The sequence below is a fragment of the Zonotrichia leucophrys genome, chromosome 1A (assembly GCF_028769735.1).
Source record: "Zonotrichia leucophrys gambelii isolate GWCS_2022_RI chromosome 1A, RI_Zleu_2.0, whole genome shotgun sequence".
Lineage (NCBI taxonomy): Eukaryota > Metazoa > Chordata > Aves > Passeriformes > Passerellidae > Zonotrichia > Zonotrichia leucophrys.
In genome coordinates, this window is record NC_088170.1 from 68829154 (window position 1) to 68848851 (window position 19698).

General features: G+C 41.6%; 1 protein-coding gene across 3 annotated transcripts; it reads left to right on the forward strand.

The window, feature by feature from the left end:
- The first annotated feature begins 236 nt into the window (after window positions 1-236).
- Window positions 237-19600, forward strand: LOC135442819 (interleukin-2 receptor subunit alpha-like). Of its 3 annotated transcripts, none has more exons than XM_064703084.1 (8): window positions 237-299; window positions 4757-5425; window positions 13974-14168; window positions 14378-14500; window positions 14787-15017; window positions 16770-16823; window positions 17704-17776; window positions 19078-19600. In XM_064703084.1, exons 2-7 carry the CDS (start codon window positions 5350-5352, stop codon window positions 17754-17756), a joined length of 732 nt encoding a protein of 243 aa, XP_064559154.1. In that variant the 5' UTR covers window positions 237-299; window positions 4757-5349; the 3' UTR covers window positions 17757-17776; window positions 19078-19600. The 3 variants fall into 3 exon arrangements, with proteins under 3 accessions (XP_064559154.1, XP_064559153.1, XP_064559152.1); XM_064703083.1 differs by having other exon boundaries at window positions 19083-19568; XM_064703082.1 differs by lacking the exon at window positions 237-299 and having other exon boundaries at window positions 3508-5425; window positions 19078-19563.
- Window positions 19601-19698: the final 98 nt, after the last annotated feature.

Genomic DNA, 19698 nt, shown 5'->3' on the forward strand with positions numbered 1-19698 from the left:
AAGTTATTTGGTTCTTTCTTTTGGAAAAGGTTTTCTAGATCCTTTTTTTGTAGAGGGATAGAATATAAGTAAATACACATAGTATAGAAAGTAACCTTACCCCCTAAAGAGTTGCAGCTGGGTTAATTATTAAAGATTAGGAGCAGGCCTGATGTTAACAGGCCACAGCTGTAGCCAATAAGAAGAGAGTTATAAAAGAGTGGATTGGTGGGTTGAGGGGGAATTGGAGTCAGTTGGCTACTGGGAGGAGAAAGAAGAGTCAGTGCTTGGAGGAGCTGCCTACAAGAAACATCGAGAAGGTATGAAATTCTTGCACTAAGGAGACAACAATATGAAGCCTTTGCAATAGAATGACAACATTTTTTTCATTCTCATTGCTGCTCCATGCTTTTCTCAGCATGCAGTGCCCACAAGTAGGGGCAGCACCCTGTCTGTGGCTTCACTGTCACAGCCCAAAACAAGGGATTTCTTTTCATGTGCTGTACAGCTCAGGGTTATATTTAAGTTTTTCATGTGTGACATTGCCAGCTGGCCTTCATCATCCAGGGAACTGCTGGAACTGCTGAATAATCAAGGTCTCACCTGGGGACCACCTTTGAGTGCATCCTTCTCTTCTGGCAGTTAATCAGTGTCTCTCAGTATGACCTTCCATTTGACACAGTTTTGAACCATTTTAAGGGCACTTATCTTTTCAGGGATTTCCCAATAAATTTCATACTCACCTCATAATTCATCTAGGTTATATTTCCATAACTTTATAGACAATATAAAAAACATTACTGAAATCAAGCAAAGAAATGGTATCTTGGGTAAGAAGCTCACTGCAGGGTGCACTTGTGCACTTTACAGGATTAAATAGAGTTGATTCACTATAACTTCCTGGTATGAAAAATAAGAGAAGGAGCACATATGACCATGCAATAATCCACTTAATTTACCAGTTCCTCAATTTTTGTTTTTGCCCAGGCCAAGGGAATGATGATTGCAAATAAGAATAGGAAGGAAGCTCTTTGTTGTATTACTATTACTACAACTATTCTGTTGTATTTGCATGGGGAAGTATTAAGGAACCCAGTCTAGGCATTGGTGTGTTAAGAACATTGTGGCAGTACTCACTATATGGAAACTTAATATATACAAGAGCTTTTGATGTTCCTCGCATATTTATCTCGGCATCAAAGAAAGAAATAGTTAATATGCTTGTAACCATGATGACCCATGTCCAGGATGTTTGGCAGAAAAGACTGTTCTCAGTCACTAAACAATCAATTAAAATTCTATTTTCAAACTCAGTATGGATTTGTCTCATCCAGCTGGGGCTACCTAAAAGAACTGTTGTGCTAGTTTAACAGTTGTGTGCAGATGGAAGGGAGAGAAGATGAGAGTGACTCATCTGGTGGATGTAGATGTTCAGAAGAGGAGGTGAATCACTCTCTAGATGCTCTTACTGACTCTCCACTGACTCAAGGAGGAACTCTGACAACTGTACTGACCATACAGTTCTCTCTTGAGTTGAGGTCTGTATGGACGTGGTAAAGATGCTCCATTTAACGCGTGAGATTTGTGTGCCTCGTGTCAGCTCCATTTCACTTCTATGGGAAATAAAAGTGATTAAAACCTATTTGACCTTTATAGATAATTAGGTTGTGTTTTGCGGAGAAAAGAAGAAACCTCACAACTTTATAAAAGTTCACCCGACCCACCCCCAGCGTCACTGGCGGGCTGCCCTATCAGAACGACAACCCCGTCTCTAATACAGCTGCTCTATCAGCTGAACCCAGACGTCTCTGGGTGGTTTACTCCCTTGCTCTCCTTCCTCCCCCCACCCCAGGGGCCCCTCAGTACATACCGTATCTTCCTCCGCAGGCCAGCAGGTCGTTGTCTGTCCTCGCAGGTGGCAAGTTGAGACAAGCGGAGCCCCACCAGGAAAAAAATCCTAGGGCGCGCCTTGGAGGTCTGTCTATCCCCCCTGCCCCTGCGGGGACAGAGAACTCCTGGCTGGCTCGCCATAATGTTTTGCGGAGAAAAGAAGAAACCTCACAACTTTATAAAAGTTGTAAAGCTCGGTATGTTTATTTATGGCACCGGATGCATACGGAGAAAATTCTCCTCAAAAGGCATGCGTACCCCTGAAGATTTCAGACCTCCTTTTATCCCCCTTCCAAATGCATATGCATACAGTTTCACAATAAGTTCATACATATTCATCCCGCATGACATTTAGCACCAGTTCTTCTTTATCAAAGGAATTTCTAGTTCGGGGCAAATTGACCTCGTGGTCTTTTCTGTTTTTCTTTCTCTGTCTCCTTGCCGTCTTGGCATACAAGTTTTTCCTTCAGCTTTGGCCTCACAGACTTTTCACCGTTGTTAGACACTTCACCTAATTCAGGATGGATCCCTACTCTGTCTCAGTTGGATGAAAATTTTCTGAAGATAATTTTAAGGGCGTGATATAACTCGGGTTTCCCCAAACCTCTGTCCTGCAGCAGAGCTGGATGCTGCTGTGGAGGCTGGGAAGGGCCCTTGTGGTGCACAATGTGAATTCACAACCACCATTAACATAATTTTAAGGATGCATAAGCAATATGCTGATTAACAGAGTTTAGGTAGCTGCTTGAGCCACCCCCAAACCCTCCCTGGGAAGGTCTCCATATGAAACATTATTCCCTTGAATACAGGACTGGTGTAAGAACTATTAACAGCAGAAAAGTTGACTAAAAGACAAAGCTTGCTCATTTCTGTGAGTTACATGGATGTTTACAACTGCTTTGAACTGGGAAGGGCTGCAGTAAGATCACAGTGTTGCCTTTTCTTCAAGCTGGCTGAGAGACTAATTTAAGGAAAGATGAAATGAGTTTGTGCAGAGTTTTAAAAGCACTTACAGGATTTCAAAAAGCCCTTGTTAAACCTAGACCTAAGAAGGCTGTAGCTGTGTTTGTGGTTTACTCCATGGCAACTCCATTTCTGTACTTGTGACCTTGTGATATTGAATAAAAATAATCTTTATAATCTTGTCTGAGCTATGTGACAGGCTCTTTTCCTCCCAGCTCTCTGCTGAAACAGAAGGACTTACCTGAGCAGCAAAACTCTGCTGATCAATGGAGGAAAATCAAGGAGCAACAGATATCCTTAATTCTCAAGATGCCTTTTTTCTTTTTTTTTCCCCTCCACTACTTGCCAGATACCCACTGAGTTTTCACAGCACCTCCTGTCCTTTATTGCCACTCCTAATTCTGTTGCTAACATCTCATGTTGATCATCTAAATTATAATGCTAGTTGAGTTTTTTTCCTCATGAACCCCAGTTTTTATCTGTGCCTGGGTGCCTTCTGCCCTTGCTGGGTCTCTCTGCTCTCACTCTCTCCTTCTCTACCTTGTTCTACTTTGGGTCTGTTGCTTGCAGAATCTGCTCCGGGTTTTTTTTTGGTGTTTGTTGGTTTTTTTTTTTGGTTTTTTTTTGTAGAATCATTCAGCAAACTGACCTATTTCGAAAGCTGATCTGGCTAATTCCTCTCACAAACCATAACAGTTTTTTCTGACCTTTAAGAGGTGTAAAATATGACTTACAGCTCTTCAATCTGTGTTAGTAGCAATGAGCCACCTGAAGTCACCATTCATCCCAGTACAACTGATTGTGCTTTCCATTTATTCCTGGATAAAAACTCACCTTTTCTGATAAAACCTTAGTGGCTGTTACCACTCAGTGAGGTTTGCTGCCTGGAAACAAATGGCTGCATGAAAGATCGAGCTGGATGGAGAACTGCAGAAAACATCCCTCATCTCTGTGTCAATCATTGAAATAGCTGTGGAATTTAATAGTTAGGCCAAGCAAGAAATTGAAGCAGATGTTGGCAAGTAAATCACTTCACCTCAAAAGAACAGACCCTGTATTTAGTAAGGAAAGGATAAAAGGTTTGGGATTTCTTTCCAGGCAATATAATAAATAAGTTTTACCAGCCCAGATGACCGCAGGGTTCAGGCAGGTACATATCTCCAGGCATCTCGGAAAAAAGTGAAGGATTGGGTTCTAAGACTTTCAGACAGATTTTTCAGGAGTGAAACTCTCTAAGTCCTTCAGAGGGCTTTGGCATGAGCTTTTCCTATTACACTGTTAAATATGGGAGATGATTTGATAGTGAAGCAAAGGCAGTAAATAGTGTGGAGCATGAAGCAGCCTCAGGGTGAGCAGTGCATTTCACCCACAGCAGTTGCTTCAGAAATCTTACTTGTTCTCCATGCCCTGTTGCATTTGGATTTGAGAAGTAGTCTCCTGGCAAGGCCTGCAGGAGGATTTGTCACCTGCATCACAAAGCTGCACAAAATCTCTCATGGAAAGAGCAAAGGGAGATTTATCAGGAGAAAGGTGGCAGACTGATGGATACTGCCACAGCCGCAGTTAAAAATGTGTCACATCTATTCCTCAGCTTGCCTGTTAATATTTAATTCATTGAGGATTTATAAAGGAGAAATAAATGCCCAGCATGTAATAATCATGATAGAATACAACAGCTAGTTTAAATCTCTTTTCTTCTATAGTCTATCCCTGTTAATTCTCTGGTTACTAACAGGAAATAATTTCTGTGGAAATGGCTGAAGAGAAACTACATAAAGCATGATATTTCCAGTTTTCCACTGGCATTTGCAAAATTTTCACTGAAGCATGTCACACCCAGACAATTTAGGAGCAAGAGAAACCTTTTGCAAACCTGGCAGCCTCACCCTCATGTTTCTTGTTTTTGTTTGTTTTTCTAATCAAGCTGTCCCCCCTTCAGAAGCTCAGCTGTGATTCAGAGAAAGTGCACACATGCTTCCATCAAAACCAAATGTGGTATGGCTTTTTCACCACTAACAGAAGACCTCTGAAACCCAAAAGGGTGAGCCATGGAACCTTTTCTTTGCAGTTAGAACCCGAGATCCATTGTCACACACCAGACATCTATTCCACAGCCCCTGGTCCATCTCTAATACCTGTCCAGCCACAGATTTGGGGCTGAGTGCCTGAAAAAGCCTATTAAAATCTTCCTGCTCCTACTGACCTCAGCTGTAGTGAAATGTGAAAGAGCTGTGGAGCCAGCCAGGAGCTCTGATGTGTCAAACCACTTCCTATACACGATGGCACGCTGAGCATCGACTTTGGTTTCCTGGATAACAGACTAATACTTGAACAGAAAGCAGCCTTTTTTCTTTCCTGTGGAGCCAGCAAAATGATGATTTGCTGACCAAAGCCCTCTCTGCACACGTGGGTGGTGCTGCCAGACAGCCTTATCAGGCAGTAACAACTCCTTGGCTTGGCTGGCAACAGCTCATCGCTTCTGAGAAACTTCACCATCCTGAGAGGTGTGGAGAAAAGATGGGGACAAGTCCCATGGAGCACAAGTGGCTTTTGATGTGGCTCTTGTTTGGATTCAGCAAGGGGAACAGGACAGGTAAAAGACTCTTTTTGCCTTTTGGGGAGGGAAGAAATGATTTGGGATTTTTGGTGGCTGTAAGAGCCACCAAAACTTAATCACAACATCCTGACTCCTTTCAGCAAAGGAAAGGTGTTAAGGAGCTTAAGGAATTTATTATTCTAAGGAAATGAGAGAAATGAGTTCTGTGCCCACAAGCTGTCAACTGCAGAAAATCCAGAGCTTTAGAGGATATTTTTTGTCTGACTAATGTATGTATCCTCCAACCCATCACTGGAACAGTGGGCAGATCAAAGCAGCCTGAGGCAGCCCTTTGAATTTCCTTTTTCCATTTTGCTTGTAACTTTAGGAAACAAAAATAGACACTGAAATGCCAGCACCCCTGTAGGTAAAATTGATGGCAATGCTATTAGTTAGAAGATAGCATCCAAATTTGCTATGGATACTATAGAAATGAAATATTTTTTCAGCCATGCCTTTCAATCAGCAGTGCCTATAAACTGTGAATGGAGACAGCTAATCCAATTCAGCATAATTTTACCCATTTATAAATGGTGACACTGCTTAAATTTGGCTTATTTATCGTCACAAGTGGGTGCATTGAAAAATGGTCTGGTGATGCATTAGTGTATTTAAATTTAAACTGCTTTGTTCAAAGGCAGGGGAAAAAAATCCCTTCCATTCTCAGTGCTCCATAAATGTGATATTTCTTTCTGTGTCTGATGATGATGTCCAGGCTGAGAGGTATGAACAGACACAGCCTGAGGCAGGCTCTCAGATATGCTGGTGCTGTAACTGCTGATGGATCATCCTTAGCAGGGCTGGGAATTTTCCTCAGGGCTGGCCACCTCAAGGGAAGATGTTGCTAATGACTGAACTGATTAATGCAGGAAGGACCTGCAGGAGTGTTGAAGCCCCAGGTGATTTTATTCTCATTATTTTGCCAGTAAATGCTGCAGCTTCTCCCTTCACTGCCAGATGAGGAGCCAGAGCCCAGGGAAGTGTTTGGTGCTGCGTGCAGGAGCAGCACCACGAGCTGCTCAGCCAGAGATGTGTCAGTGGGATCAGTTCTGGGATGAGTCAGGTTCCCCAAATCACACTTTCTGAATTACTCTGCCTGGAACATGTGAAATTTCTTTCTGGCAGTTCTGGTTTACCAGAAACCGTTCTGTTTTATTGGAAAAAAAATCGAGGGGTTTCAGAGCAGTTGCATTTTATGCTATTTCATGTAATTTTATTCACCACTGAATGAATTAATGCACAGGGCTGCATTCCCCACTGTATTTCTATGCTCTTCTTTCCTCAGCTTCCTATACTTATTTTCAATGTCTTTCCCAATGCTTAAACATAATATTTATAGATATATATTTGTAATTTCTCCCTGCACATGCTAAGGTAGAAACACAACCTTTCACCAATTTAGGGGTTTTTAATCATGGAGACACTTAAGGCATTGTGGCTGTAAGACCTGTTGATTTAATTCCTTAGGGGAATCAACAAAGAGACCTGGGAATAGACATAAGCAAAGCAAAGGGAAAGGGGCTGGGTCAAACTGGTCAGAAATCAACCAGGCTTCAGCACATACAGTGCTTTATTTTATTTTTTTGCCTCAGTATTTTCAGTTTGTCCCAGCACTGCAGGTTCAGTTTTGTAAATACATCCAGCCCTAGATGGTGTTTGTCAAAATGCACAATCAGGAATAAATATAATTAGAGGGAGAAGGAAATAAAAGTAATTTGTTTTACAGAACAGTTTCACTGATAGTTCTCAAAGTTTTGAGAGGGAAAATTCCTGGGGGACTGGGGAAGCTCAGGCATAGGATGATCATTCATTTAGTAAAAATTAAACTACACCTTAGTGCTAAAAAGAAGAGAAATGCTGGTTTTCCTGTGAAGAGCATCACATTTATCTCATCTATCCTGCAGCAGTGCCTAGAAGCTGCAGGCATGAGGGTGAAGCCTGAAGTGAGGGTCAAACACAAGGTAAAAGCTGCTCTGTGCTCCTACAGCCTTTCCATCTTGCTGTTCATCATACAGGGATACACTGAGCAGATTTGCAACTTAAACCTGGAAAGGATTAGAACTCACAAAAGAAAGAAATTCATTCATGTGAATTTCATTCACACAAGATGGATACCAGATCTCAGTCATGTAAATGAGAGGGATTTCTTTCCCATTATACTTGCATAGTAGTGCTGGCTACCATGGATTTGAAAAGCAATGCAGAATACATTAAAGTTGTCAAACACAGACAAGTGATTATTGTAAGGTCAACTAGAGAGCAAATACCGTTATAAACCTTTCAGCTACAGTGGCCTTCAGCAACAAAGGGCTCAATATGCAGCTACAAGTAAAAAAATGTAAAAAGAAAAGTTTTAAAAGTGTGATGCTACTGAGGAAAGCAGATATTACAGACAGAGATCCAGCAGTACCTGCTTGTTCAGCTGGAGGAATTTTTTTCCCACCTCATCAGAGGTGAGATGTAATGTCCTTTTCCCTTTTATTGCAGAAAAAAAAATCCACTCTTTAGCTACTTCTATCAAGCCACTGCTCCTGACTTTGCTCACTGTTGCCTTCAGATTGTTGTTATTTTGGTCTCCCTACCTCTTCAACATTCAGCTTTGTCTTCCCTTTTCTCCCTGTTGTATTAATGCTGTTTCAAAGCCCAGCTTCTGGATATTTTCTACCCACGGATTCCATTCCCTGACCTTGGTCCTGAATTTTGGAACAACGTGGCTCACTGAGTCCTTGCTCCATCTCCTCCAATGCTTCCCCAAAACTCACATTTCCAAAGCCCTTCCATGACTTCCCTCACTTGACTCCCTGTTCCTCAGCCCTGCCAGGAGAGCAGCACTCAGTCACCTGCTGCTTTTTCTTGATATTCTTGATTTGTAAAGTGGGAGCCTTCACATAAAGAATATATAACCCTCTCTATGTGGAAAACCACTTCATGCATGACATCAGAAAAATCATGTTCGTGTGCAGAAAACTTCCATTTCACTTTTGAGATCTCCAGGGCAAAGTTCCATGACCGTGCCAAGTCCCTAAGTCAGGTAGGGTGAGTCCTTAGGGCATATTTGAAATCAAAATTTCCCCACTAGACCTTTTTTCCTTCACTTTTCCAAGACAGGGACACACACTTGTCAGACCATTCAATTCTTTTCGGAGAGGATATTCTCTAGTGCCCTTTCAGCCCTACAAAAGGCAAGGCTGAGAAAATTCCAGACAAAGGAAAGAATCTGTATCTCTTCTGTTGTTTAAAAAGACAGTTTTTGTTTCTTTTCAGATGAAAATATCAAAGACATGTGGGTTACTGAGATTCTCTATTTAAGCAGAAGTGTCACACACCAAAACAAGGCTTTCATGTATGATATTCTCAAAACTTGGCTCTGTGCTCTGCTACAAAACCATGTGCCATGGTTGCATTCAGAGTGAGCTCTGTGGCTTTACCACAGAACCAAGGATGTTATAAACACCCAGAAACAAAAACAAACGTTCCCCATTCTTTACTTAGTGCACTTTCTATGTAGCACTCTGTGCCCAGGCTAGTTTTCCTTCCTCTTCCTTCTTTGTTAATGTTTCCTCTTCCAATTTCACATTCTGGGTTCAAGTCCCCAGCCCAGCCTCTCTGCTAGGGCAGGTGTGAGATCTATCAATACATCAGGTAAACCACTCTGATTACCAATGAGAGCATGGAAGAATGTTCTTCCACCACTGCAGCTGATAAAAAAGAAAGAAGCACCTTAAAGCTTTGCTTTGGAACGTAAATTAGGAGTCTCTAGAGAGGTTTTCCCAGCTCCACTTCTCACAGAAGGAGCTAAGAATGTCACATTCCTGAGGCTAAATTATGCTTGGCATGACAAAGCTGTATCCACTGTGCAACCTGCTCTAGCCTTGCTGTATATGGAACTTTTTTGCATCAGATTCCACTGTCTAGGTCAATGGCAAACAGCTGCTCAGCAGGATTAAACCGGAGGTAAGAGAAGTGCATTTCTCCCAAACCCAGTTTTCTGTGGTCCCAGTTCATATTCCACTTTATTTTACACTGTTTTTTGAACAGAGATATCTGGCACAGCAAACTCAGCAGGGACTGAATTGCCAGATCCTTAGAACAGGACATTCTTGTTCTCCACTGCTGGGAGATATTCAAACCCACCCCCATCCCCCTAAGGCTGGTCTCTCCTCCACTGCTGTTTTTATTAAAACTTGTGCCTGGTCACTTTATCTGCATTGTGTTTCTGTCACTTACTGCAGACTCACTATTACTCAAATTATTGTTTAACATAGTCTCTCTATAATCTAATGAACAGTTAATTATAATCTCACAAGCAAGTTATAATAAAATTGGGGTCTGTACCCCAACCCCACATCTGGGATCTATTCCCATCTTACAAATCCACATAAGCAATAAATGACATTAATGGGGGAAAGAATCCTGCAGAGCTGAGGCTTGCTTGTTAAAGGATCCTTTGGGAATAAGTTTTGAAGTAATAAAAAGTTCATTACCATTTCAGTCCTGTTGTTGGTATCAATTCCTTTGCCTTGCCTGTATCAGTTTCATCTTCATGAGACTGCACCATTTAGAGATCCCAGTTTCTCACAGCACATAAATCCCCAGGGCTGATTTAGCTTTTCAGGCAGAGCTGGGGAAATATCTTCATTTTCACCTGGTTTGGTTTGTTGTTGTCTCTGGGGAGAGGTGCTCTTCATCTCTGAACTGGGCAGGTGTGTGCAGTGCCTGGTTTCTTCCACTGCTTCTGCCCAAAACTTCAGAGCATCCAGTTTCCTACCAATACCATCCTACTGCCTTTGTAGTAAGGGGAAAATTGTCCTATTTTTGCACCTTGCTGCTTTAACTTGAGATCAGAGTAATGTCAGTGCTGGTGACACACAGCCACGTGACAGAGGAAGTTATGAGTTTAGGTTAGTGTGGCGTGACTCACTGTCTGTGTTTTACCTAGCACTAAAAATACCTGTTACTAATTTTCCACACTCACTTCTCGTGGACGAAAGGTGTTGTTTTAGAGCCTCATCTGTCACTGCTCTGCCAGCTCAGACATGGAAGAGAAACAGGAGGGAGGGTTTCATGAAGCCTGGTACTGCCAGCACACCCACCAAGAGCAGTTTTGTGGTTGGGTGACTAACAGAGGTGAATGGGAAATGTGAGGGAAGAAATCTGAAAGTGCTGATGCTGATTTAGATGCTGGGTTTCTTTCCCTCCAGTATCTCCTGTCTGATATCTGACAGCTCGTGTGGAAATCCCAGATGCCCTGAGACATCTCAAAGGGCATCAGACACCCCAGCTCACACCTATCTGTTGGCACAGATGACAAGGCTTGCAGATCTCAAAAAACTTTTCAAACTTAATTTAGGGAGCGCTTCAGCAGAACCAATAACTACTTTTTAAATTGTTATGCTTCATGGCTGTCTATTGTCTCAATACACAAGTCTCCTTATTCCAAGGGTTTTTCTCCACCCAATCCATCATAATAATTGAAACCACCTCCAGAACTTCCACAAATGACGTAGGCACCAAAAATCCATGAATATGGGGAGAAACAGGAATTCCCATCTGCTTTAGGAGAGCTAAGTGTTCTCATAATTCTGCAACTGACAGAAAGGCTAAATCCCTGAGAACACAATTACACCAGCCTATCTGTTTAGCCCATTTACTGCTCCAAGTGCAGAGAAATGGAGTCTCAGGACACTTTTGGGGTGTGGGAAGTGAGAATAATCGGTAGGGGCTGATGAATTTTGCGAGTGAAGGAATGAGAGAACATTCAGGACAGCAAGAGAAGGAAATAGTGGCACACAACACCTTGTCATGGAGATGAAAAATTGGAATAAGTGCAGAGGGAAAATGAGGAGGCAAACAAAACATCAAGACATCTCAAGGTAATGTGAGGGCAGTATTTCAAACCAGTAATAGCAGGATTGCAACCCTGGAGAAGCTGAGAAGGGATGCAGAATCCAGGGAAAGCTGAACTGTGCAAAACACCACAGGCTGTGAAGCAGGTTATGCCCAGATGTGCTGGCCTTTTAAAAGATTGACATTTTCATATCATGCCAAATCAAGTTGATTGGCTAATTACCAGCAAGGTGAAAAACAACAAAAAAACCCCAAAAAACCCCAAACCTCATCTCCCCGAAAAATGTAAAAAGTCAGAAATCTGGTGAAGAAAAAAAATCCACCCTGCCATTTCCTTCTCCCTGGATTCTTCTAATCCCTTGGCTATTTTACCACTCACACAGCAAGGATGTTGATTTTTTTAGTGGCAAACCATGTAGTTTCCTTGGGCACAAAGATGGAATGAAGTTTTAGGCACAATTCACTCCAGAGGTCAGTATGGTCCTGACCTCACCAGGTCTGCATCCTCTCTGCATCTTCCCAAACTGTTCCAGGAGGTGCCATGACATGAAACTGAAGAAAGACATGGAGGTGCTGGAACAGGTCTAGTGGAGTTGGGGAAGGGTCTGGAGCCCAGGTCTGATGAGGAGAGGCTGAGGGATCTGGGGGAGCTCAGCCTGGAGAAAAGGGGGCTCAGGGAGGATCTTTTCGCTCCCTAAAACTGCCTGGCAGGAGGGTGAATGGATTACATGCTGAGTGCCTAATTTTTCTAGAAAGAGGAGTAAAAACCACATAAAGAGAAGCACTTCTGAAGATATATAAGATATTTTGAGACAAGAGCAATCATAGCAAAGGATATTTTGCAATATCTGTATTCATTCACAGCTCCTCCCAGTGTGAGAACTGGTGCAACAATAAACCCAAAAGTTGACAAAAACTTTGATCAAGCACATTGGTGAGAAGTATGGGAGGAGAAACCGATGTTTTAAAATGTTATGATGGTTGCAAAGGAGATGGTCCTTGAAAATGGGACCAAAATATTTTATGTGACAATGAAGCGGTTAAAAGTCAAAGGGAGGCAAGCACAAGGTCACAACAAGACCTGGGAAATTCCTCTTCCAAAATTCTTTCTGGATCGGAGAAAGGAATATGGTTGTAAAGGTCAAAGAAGATACTGCAGTTATTTAGATGTGAGAAGACAAGAACTTGAGCAATGTGGATGAAATTAAAAGGCTGGATCCAAGAAAGGCTGTGTGTGATCCAGCTGCAACGTGGATGTTCACCTTCTCTCAAATGCACCATTTCTGCAAAATCCCTGTCTGATGTGTGCAAGTTCAGAAGAACCCAACATCTGATCATCAATTAAAAGAATGTTTGCCCTTTATGATGAGTTGGTTAAACGTTGTGGGTTTTCTTAAGAAGAGACTAATGAGTTGTAGGTTGGAGTGCCTTATGCTGAGATTCAGATCTGCAATCTGCTTCAAAGAGGCTTTTGAAGTCTTGAGGGAAACAAGCTTTTAGCTTTCAGGGAAAGTGAGAGTACATGATCTCAACTTGCTGCTGATCTGATAACTCTTTAATTTTAATCACCCTGACAGTCTGTGGTAAAACATGTGGTTAACTATTTCGGGTGCAGTCGCTTCTCTCAAAGCCACAGTCTGATGTCATTTACAAGGCGAATCCTTTGATAACACAAAGGTACAAGGGGATTAAAACAACCTTTATGCAGATTAGCTGTTGAGCTGCTCACATACCTTTTGTTGTTGCCTTCTTTAAATTTTGTGACTTACTAAACAGCAAGACAAAGTAAAGTAAAAAGGGCAGAAAATGTTGAAGTGAGGAAATGAAAGAAAAGGGCATTGCAGGGCTGGGGCTGGGAGTCACAGGTTGAGTTGCTGTTGGTCTTTCAAGGAGAAAGGACTTTGGGAGTCAAGGGCAGACACCAAATGATGAACAGCTATCAGGGACTCGAGGGCCTTTGGCAGTCATTCCTGCTGGTTACTAAGTCTGCATTAATTATGGCTGCAGAAAATGTGAGAACATGATGACTAAGAAATTTCAGTCCTGATAGCTGTTGCTGTTGTGCATAAGCATAAAGGACCATGGACCATGCACCCAAAGATCCAGAGTGCCAGGCCTGGTGCAACCAGACTATTTGATTCTTTAATTTATCAGCCTTTGGACCTTAAATAATTATTAAGTAGTGCCTTTATCCACCTCTGGGTCCCCAGCTCAGCTTGAGCAGACTTTTTGAGTGCATTGAAATGATCTAACTTAATTCATTCCAACCGATTGAGAAGTATATTTAGATATGATTTGCTGATGATGCAACACTTCACATCCTTGTTTTGGGACAAGTTATATTTAGGTTTGCAAACTTATTTCACAGTAATCTGCTCTTTGGTGTCTTCAGGCAGAACTGAATGTCTATGCCCATTCCCAATGTTTGCGTATAGCGAATTGCAACTTTTAATTGCTTACTTTTGCCTATTGTGCCTCACTCCATAGACTGAGGGCTGCACACTCTGGTGGTAGTTGCTGGTTTCCAAAACAATTATTAACAGCTTCATTAAGAAAATGTTGATAATAATGACTCTTCATTAAGAAAATGCTTCATGTTGTCCATCTGCTGGACATGTCTGGTATTGAAAACAGGGCAGTCCTTGATCCATAAAGTAAAATGCCAGGCTGTCCTGATTCTCAGGCTTTCTATTTGCAGGTGCATGCCCACGTCTTCCAGCGACTGAATTTGCTGATGTTACTGCTGACATGTATCCACCACCAACCAAACTGTACTATGAGTGTGAGCCTGGCTATGACAGAGAACCTGGTACATACCAAGGAATTCAGTGTAAGATTGAACAGCAGGGAGCTGTTTGGATATCCAAAGGATACAAAGCATTTAAATGCTTGGGTGAGTGAGTGTTGGGTTTTTTTCTATACATAGAGGTGTTTCTCCTCCATGTGTAACTTGGTATTGAACATTAACAAAAGATCTTTTGTGCTTATTTTTTTAAGTTAGAACTTGATGCAGTTTTATCCAAACTCTAGAAGCTTGGGTGTTCTGGCACTTTGTTCTGATATTTGTCTTACTGTAACTTAACAAATGTAATTTCACCACAGATAAGAAAAAATTGTTGTCAGGGGCTACCACGATGGGGTTAGAACTGACACAGAAGCCAGAATTAGAACCAATGAGCACTGCACCCCAGAAGCAAGAAGACCTTTCAGAGTCCAAACAAAAAGGTAAGAGCTCATTCAATATTCTGCTGATTTCCATGGAAGTGGTGTAGAAATGGTGAATGATATTTAATTATTTTGCAGGCAGAGGGAAACAAACAATTTCTGTAATATCTTGTCTGAATAAGGTGATACAGTAAAAGCAAATGAGTATTTGACATCCTAACCAAGAATTAGAAAGGCTTGCTATATCATGCCTGTCTATATTTCCTAAGAACACAAGATTTTCAAGAACAGAAGCAGCATGCAAAATCTGTCTGCTTTAACCATGTGCTGCCTTGTGCTCCCACAGGTTTCTGTGGTCCTCCCAAGACTATTCCACATGCCTTCATAAGGCTGTCCCAACAGCGTTATTACGTGGGACAAGTCTTACATTTCAAATGCCAGACAGGTTATGATAAGAGACCCCCCACCTTTGGCAACAGGACGTGCAAGGAGGAGAATGGCAAAATCTTCTGGACTCCCCTTGACATGAGATGCACCAATGACAGCACCCAGTGGCCACCACAGAACATCGAGCCAGGTAAGATGGTTGTGATGGTTGTGATTACACCACAGCAATGTCCTGACCTGCTCATGTGGAGTTCAGACCCCCCAGCTGTCATGGGGAGAGGGGGAGCTTCAAAAAATTTACTAAAGAAGCCCTGCCACTGAGGGGAAGAAAGAACTCCCTTGTGTATTCAAACACCTTCACAGAAAGGGGCTGAAATGAAGGCAAATCCTTCCTTAGCCTCAGATTTTGTCAACAGTTTAAATTTAAGGAATCACTCTGTCCTGCAAGTTCAATTGGTGGAAAATCAGATGTATTTATATAAAAATGAATTGTTTATTAAGACAAATGAACAGGAGGTAACAGACAAAAGACTTTCATCAGAATTACTTACTATCCAGTATAAAATGAAAATAACTACTAGCAGATTATAGCATAATATTAAACTGTATCAAGATACCCATATTAAAGCCAACAAAAGAAATAGTATTGACTAGGAGTCAAATATAACTTACCACTGAAATGATCATAATGTACACAGACATTAGAGTGAAGATTCCTTCATTCAATCCCTTGGGAAGTAACCATGAAATAGGTGTCCCTACTCATGGGAGAAAACTCCACACATTTCTAGGAAAATGTACAGATTTCTGCTTTGTGAAAGTTTATTGTGGCTTTTATATCTGTAAAATGAATGGCTGTCAATGAGAAATTCAACTTATTTTGTCATTCCAGCCCTTGTGACCACACCAGACCACTGCACATACTGTTTAGCATCAGCCCAGCACTTTCTCCCCTATTTCATAGATCTGTTCTCCTGTGGTGCCTCGTTCAGAGTGTTCCTGGTTCAGAAGTCACATTTTGGTGTTTGGTCTTTTCTCTTCCACCATTGAAAATTTCACTCGGTGCAATCCAGATAAAAGAATTTCTTATTGTGATAGATACAACCCTTCAGCAAACCAGTCCTAGAAAATAATACAGCCTATTGGAATTACATCTATTTTAAAATTACAAATATGTTAGAATTTTTAAATTGGAATTGTGAAAAACATGGGACTGGATAACAAAAGAAGCTCTCTTGGCCTTTAATTTAATGGAACAGTAATTCCAGTTTCCTGCGAAATGCTCCCAAACCTTAGCAAGGTCAGGTCCTCGCAAATGGAGCACCAAATGTTTATTCCCCTAAAGTGTTGACTTTGTATTTGTTATAATCTGATGTCTGTAATGAGACTGGAACTTTCTCAGTTCTCCTTCAGCATTCAGCGCAAAAAATTTATCAAGAAACCACTATTACAGGACACCTTGTTAAAAATCTTGCCCCATATTAGGGCAAGTTCAGACCTTCCCTTTCAGGATAAGAGAGAAATTCAATTAATTTCTTGCACCAGGGAAGGTTTAGCTTACATTTCTGGACAAAACCAGGTCCTGGTTGAAACCATGTTTTCAAGTACTAGCTTGACACTTTGAAAGTCATCCTTCCAGTCTTATATGAAGTAAAGCTCTTAGATGGATCCCATTCTAGTTCACTTCATGCCCACCATTAACAGGTATCATGTCAGCAGATATGTTGGTATCCAGGCTGGAAAGATCTGTTGATGGCCAAGAAACAAACATGGCAATTTTAAAGTGTTCTGTGCAGAGGGAGAGCTGTCAGACTCCACCCTTGGAATTGCTTTGGTGCTGGGATGAGCTGGCTCTTTGCCTGACTGTCCTCATCATTGTTCTGGTGCTCTTCTTCAGAAGAGCAAATTGACACAAAAATCAAGAATTTCTCTCTCTCCATAGGTTTGAATCTTCTGTCCTCTTTCCCTTCCTCATCAGGGACACAGCCAGTGACAGGTATGCCATTTTATTAAAGACTTCACTACCCAGAGCACTTGGCTTGTCTTTCAGTTTGGTGTTCTATTCCAGAGAGATCCATTTCTGTTAGAAGAGCCACTAAATATGCTGCAAGACAAATCTATACCCATGTATTGTGTGAGAAATTAGAAAAAGACAGTATAAACAGATTGTTTAAGCACTTAAGCTTTTCTAAAGAAATTTTCAAATATTTGTAAGGAATGTAAAAGAAAATAGATCAACCAAAGGTCTGGTTTTTTAAATGGAACAATTTTCAGATTCTTCTCTGAGACTTTCTGTGAATTCAGTGAATCACTTCAATTGGAAAAAGGCAGAAAAAGATGTAAATATTTAAATGCTGAGGTTTTTTCACATTTTCTAAGGAATAAAAAAAAGGCAAAAAGAACATTTCTTCACAGCTATACCAGTGCATTTAGATCAGTCTGAAGAGATTTTCTCCTCCCCCTTCCCCATCTTCTACTCAGCCATTAACTGATGAAATAGAAATTATGTCTGACTGTGCGCATGCCCAAGACTTTGCACAAGGGCTCTTGATTCCAGCTGGAGTCTGTCGAAAACTGTAGTGCACATTATGGTGAGAAGAAATAATGGAGTGAGGTGAAAGAAAGGAAGGAGGAGTTTTGCAAACTACTCCAGAGACCACAACGTCAGCAGTCCCTGGTTATTTGACTGTGGTCAATCTCTAGTTGCCCAAGTCCCCTCTGGTTGGGTCCTGGGAGCAATGGGGAAATGTGGAAAAATTCCTGCCTCTGGGCAGAGGGGCAAAATGAGACCCTATCCCTAATTTTGCCTGTTTGTCCCAGATGGAGTAAATGTAGTAACAAAGATAACTCCAGCTGCTAACCATATTGATTTTCAGGTTTTACAGCTATCTGGTTTGTTCTGCTTATCATTTCCACTGCCTTTGTGTGACTGACCAAGCAGCCAATAAGGTAAGTGAGACAGAGTGAGGAAAACATGAAATCTAACCAAAAAAATCCCTAGAGGTGGAAGAGTTGTCAACTGGATCAGCCTTTCCCTATTGCACTGCTGAGATTTCTGGACATCCTCTTTGATGTTAAATATGACCCTGGATTTTGGGATTGTCTGATTTAGCTGTTAAATACTGGCACAAAAAAAAAAAAAAAAAAAAAAAAAAAAGAGGAATCAGAGCTTTTGAAATAAACAAATCTTAGAACACGTTGCCCAGAGAGGTTGTGGACTCATCCCTGGAAGTGTCCAAGGCCAGGTTGGATGGAGTTTGGAGCAACCTGGGATAGTGGAAGGTGTCCCTGCCCATGGCAAGGGGATGGAATGAGATGGGCTTTAAGACTACTTCCAACCCAAACCATTCTGTAATTCTAAAAAGCAGTCTTTGTCCCAGCCATTGTGGAACTGAGAATGGCAGTTCAAATAATGGGTGGGAGATTAATTCTGTGGGAAAATTAAGCTTAACTATGCAAATACGTTGTTTCAGATAGATTATGCAATCAGTTTTTTCTCTCTGGCCAAACTGTGGGAAGTCTGGGGGAGCATCTGCCAACACAGCCACGTACTTCTGTTAACTTCATCCCTCTAATTTCAGAGTTGTGTCATGACAACTTTGTACTTCAGATTTATTTCAGTCTGGCCTCCTTCCTGTTTCTGTTACTACACTGAGATGCACCAAGGCTGTTCCTGTTCACAGGCTCCCCTGCCTAGTTAAGCCAAGATGTTCCTATTTAACATTTGGGAATTCTCCTCTTCTCCTCTCTCTTTGCTAATCCTCATCCCTGTTTCTCTTCATGTTCCTTACTAATTACTGCTGCTTCTTAGCTGAATGGGGATTTTTCTTGAAAAGTGGGACGGGAGGACCTTGTGAAACCACACTAAAAGTGAATTTTTGTCAATTCATGGCTGGATAAAGCCATAGAAAGTGTAAACAATGCTTTGAAATGTGCTTTAGTGAAGGTAGTCAACCATAGTGCAGATTGCCTGGGCCATTTTAGGATTTCTGAAAATGTGCTATGGGACAAAGTGTCAAGAATGATCTACATTGTACTGGCTTTGTGGTGGAACAGAGGTGAAATAGCCAATGCCAGATGAAATAGTAACAGACAAATGAAAGAGCAACTGAGACCCTAAATGGTGTCTTCTGCAAAAAATACTCTGTTGTTTTTCATAGAAATATAGAAGAAGCCGTAGAAAACCTGTGTTTTCCCATCTGTAGTAAAGTGGTTTTCCCATCTGTAGTAAAGTGGTTTTCCTGTTGTAGGGAAGACTTCTCAGGGATTTGTGGCCTTCAGATGCAAACTTGTGAAAATAGTGACTTGCCACAGAAGAAACCAGATTGTACCAGTGATCCCAAGACCAGCAGTGGCAAATGAGGAGGAAGCCTGGACACTCAAACCCAACGTGTGAAGGTGGCAGAAGATGTTACAGCTCAACTCTTATGGGGACAGCATGACTTCCCACCTACAGTGTGGGATTCACATTCTCTCAACCTGTGAGAAGCAGTGAGAGAAGCAGAGGAAAGAATGATCAAAACAATTCTTATCTCATTTGCTGCTCCTGTGTTGTGCCAAAGTAGAATGCAATGTGGAGATGGTTTACCCAGAGTGATGGTGGTTTGTTTCCTTGGCCTATCAGGGCAGGTGTGTGTGCAGACTGTGGGTCAGCAGACAGTCATGAGATGCTGGGCAGTTATGTTGAGTGCTTTGTGCAGATTCAGTTTAGATGTAATGCAATATAATATAGAATAATATAGTGTAATAAAGTAATTAATTAGCCTTCTGATAAGATGGAGTCCTCCTTGTCATTTCTCCCAGAGGTCGGGCAAAAATATCACCGATACTACAGAGTGCTGGTAGGACTGCACCCCATCACTGCCTGAAAC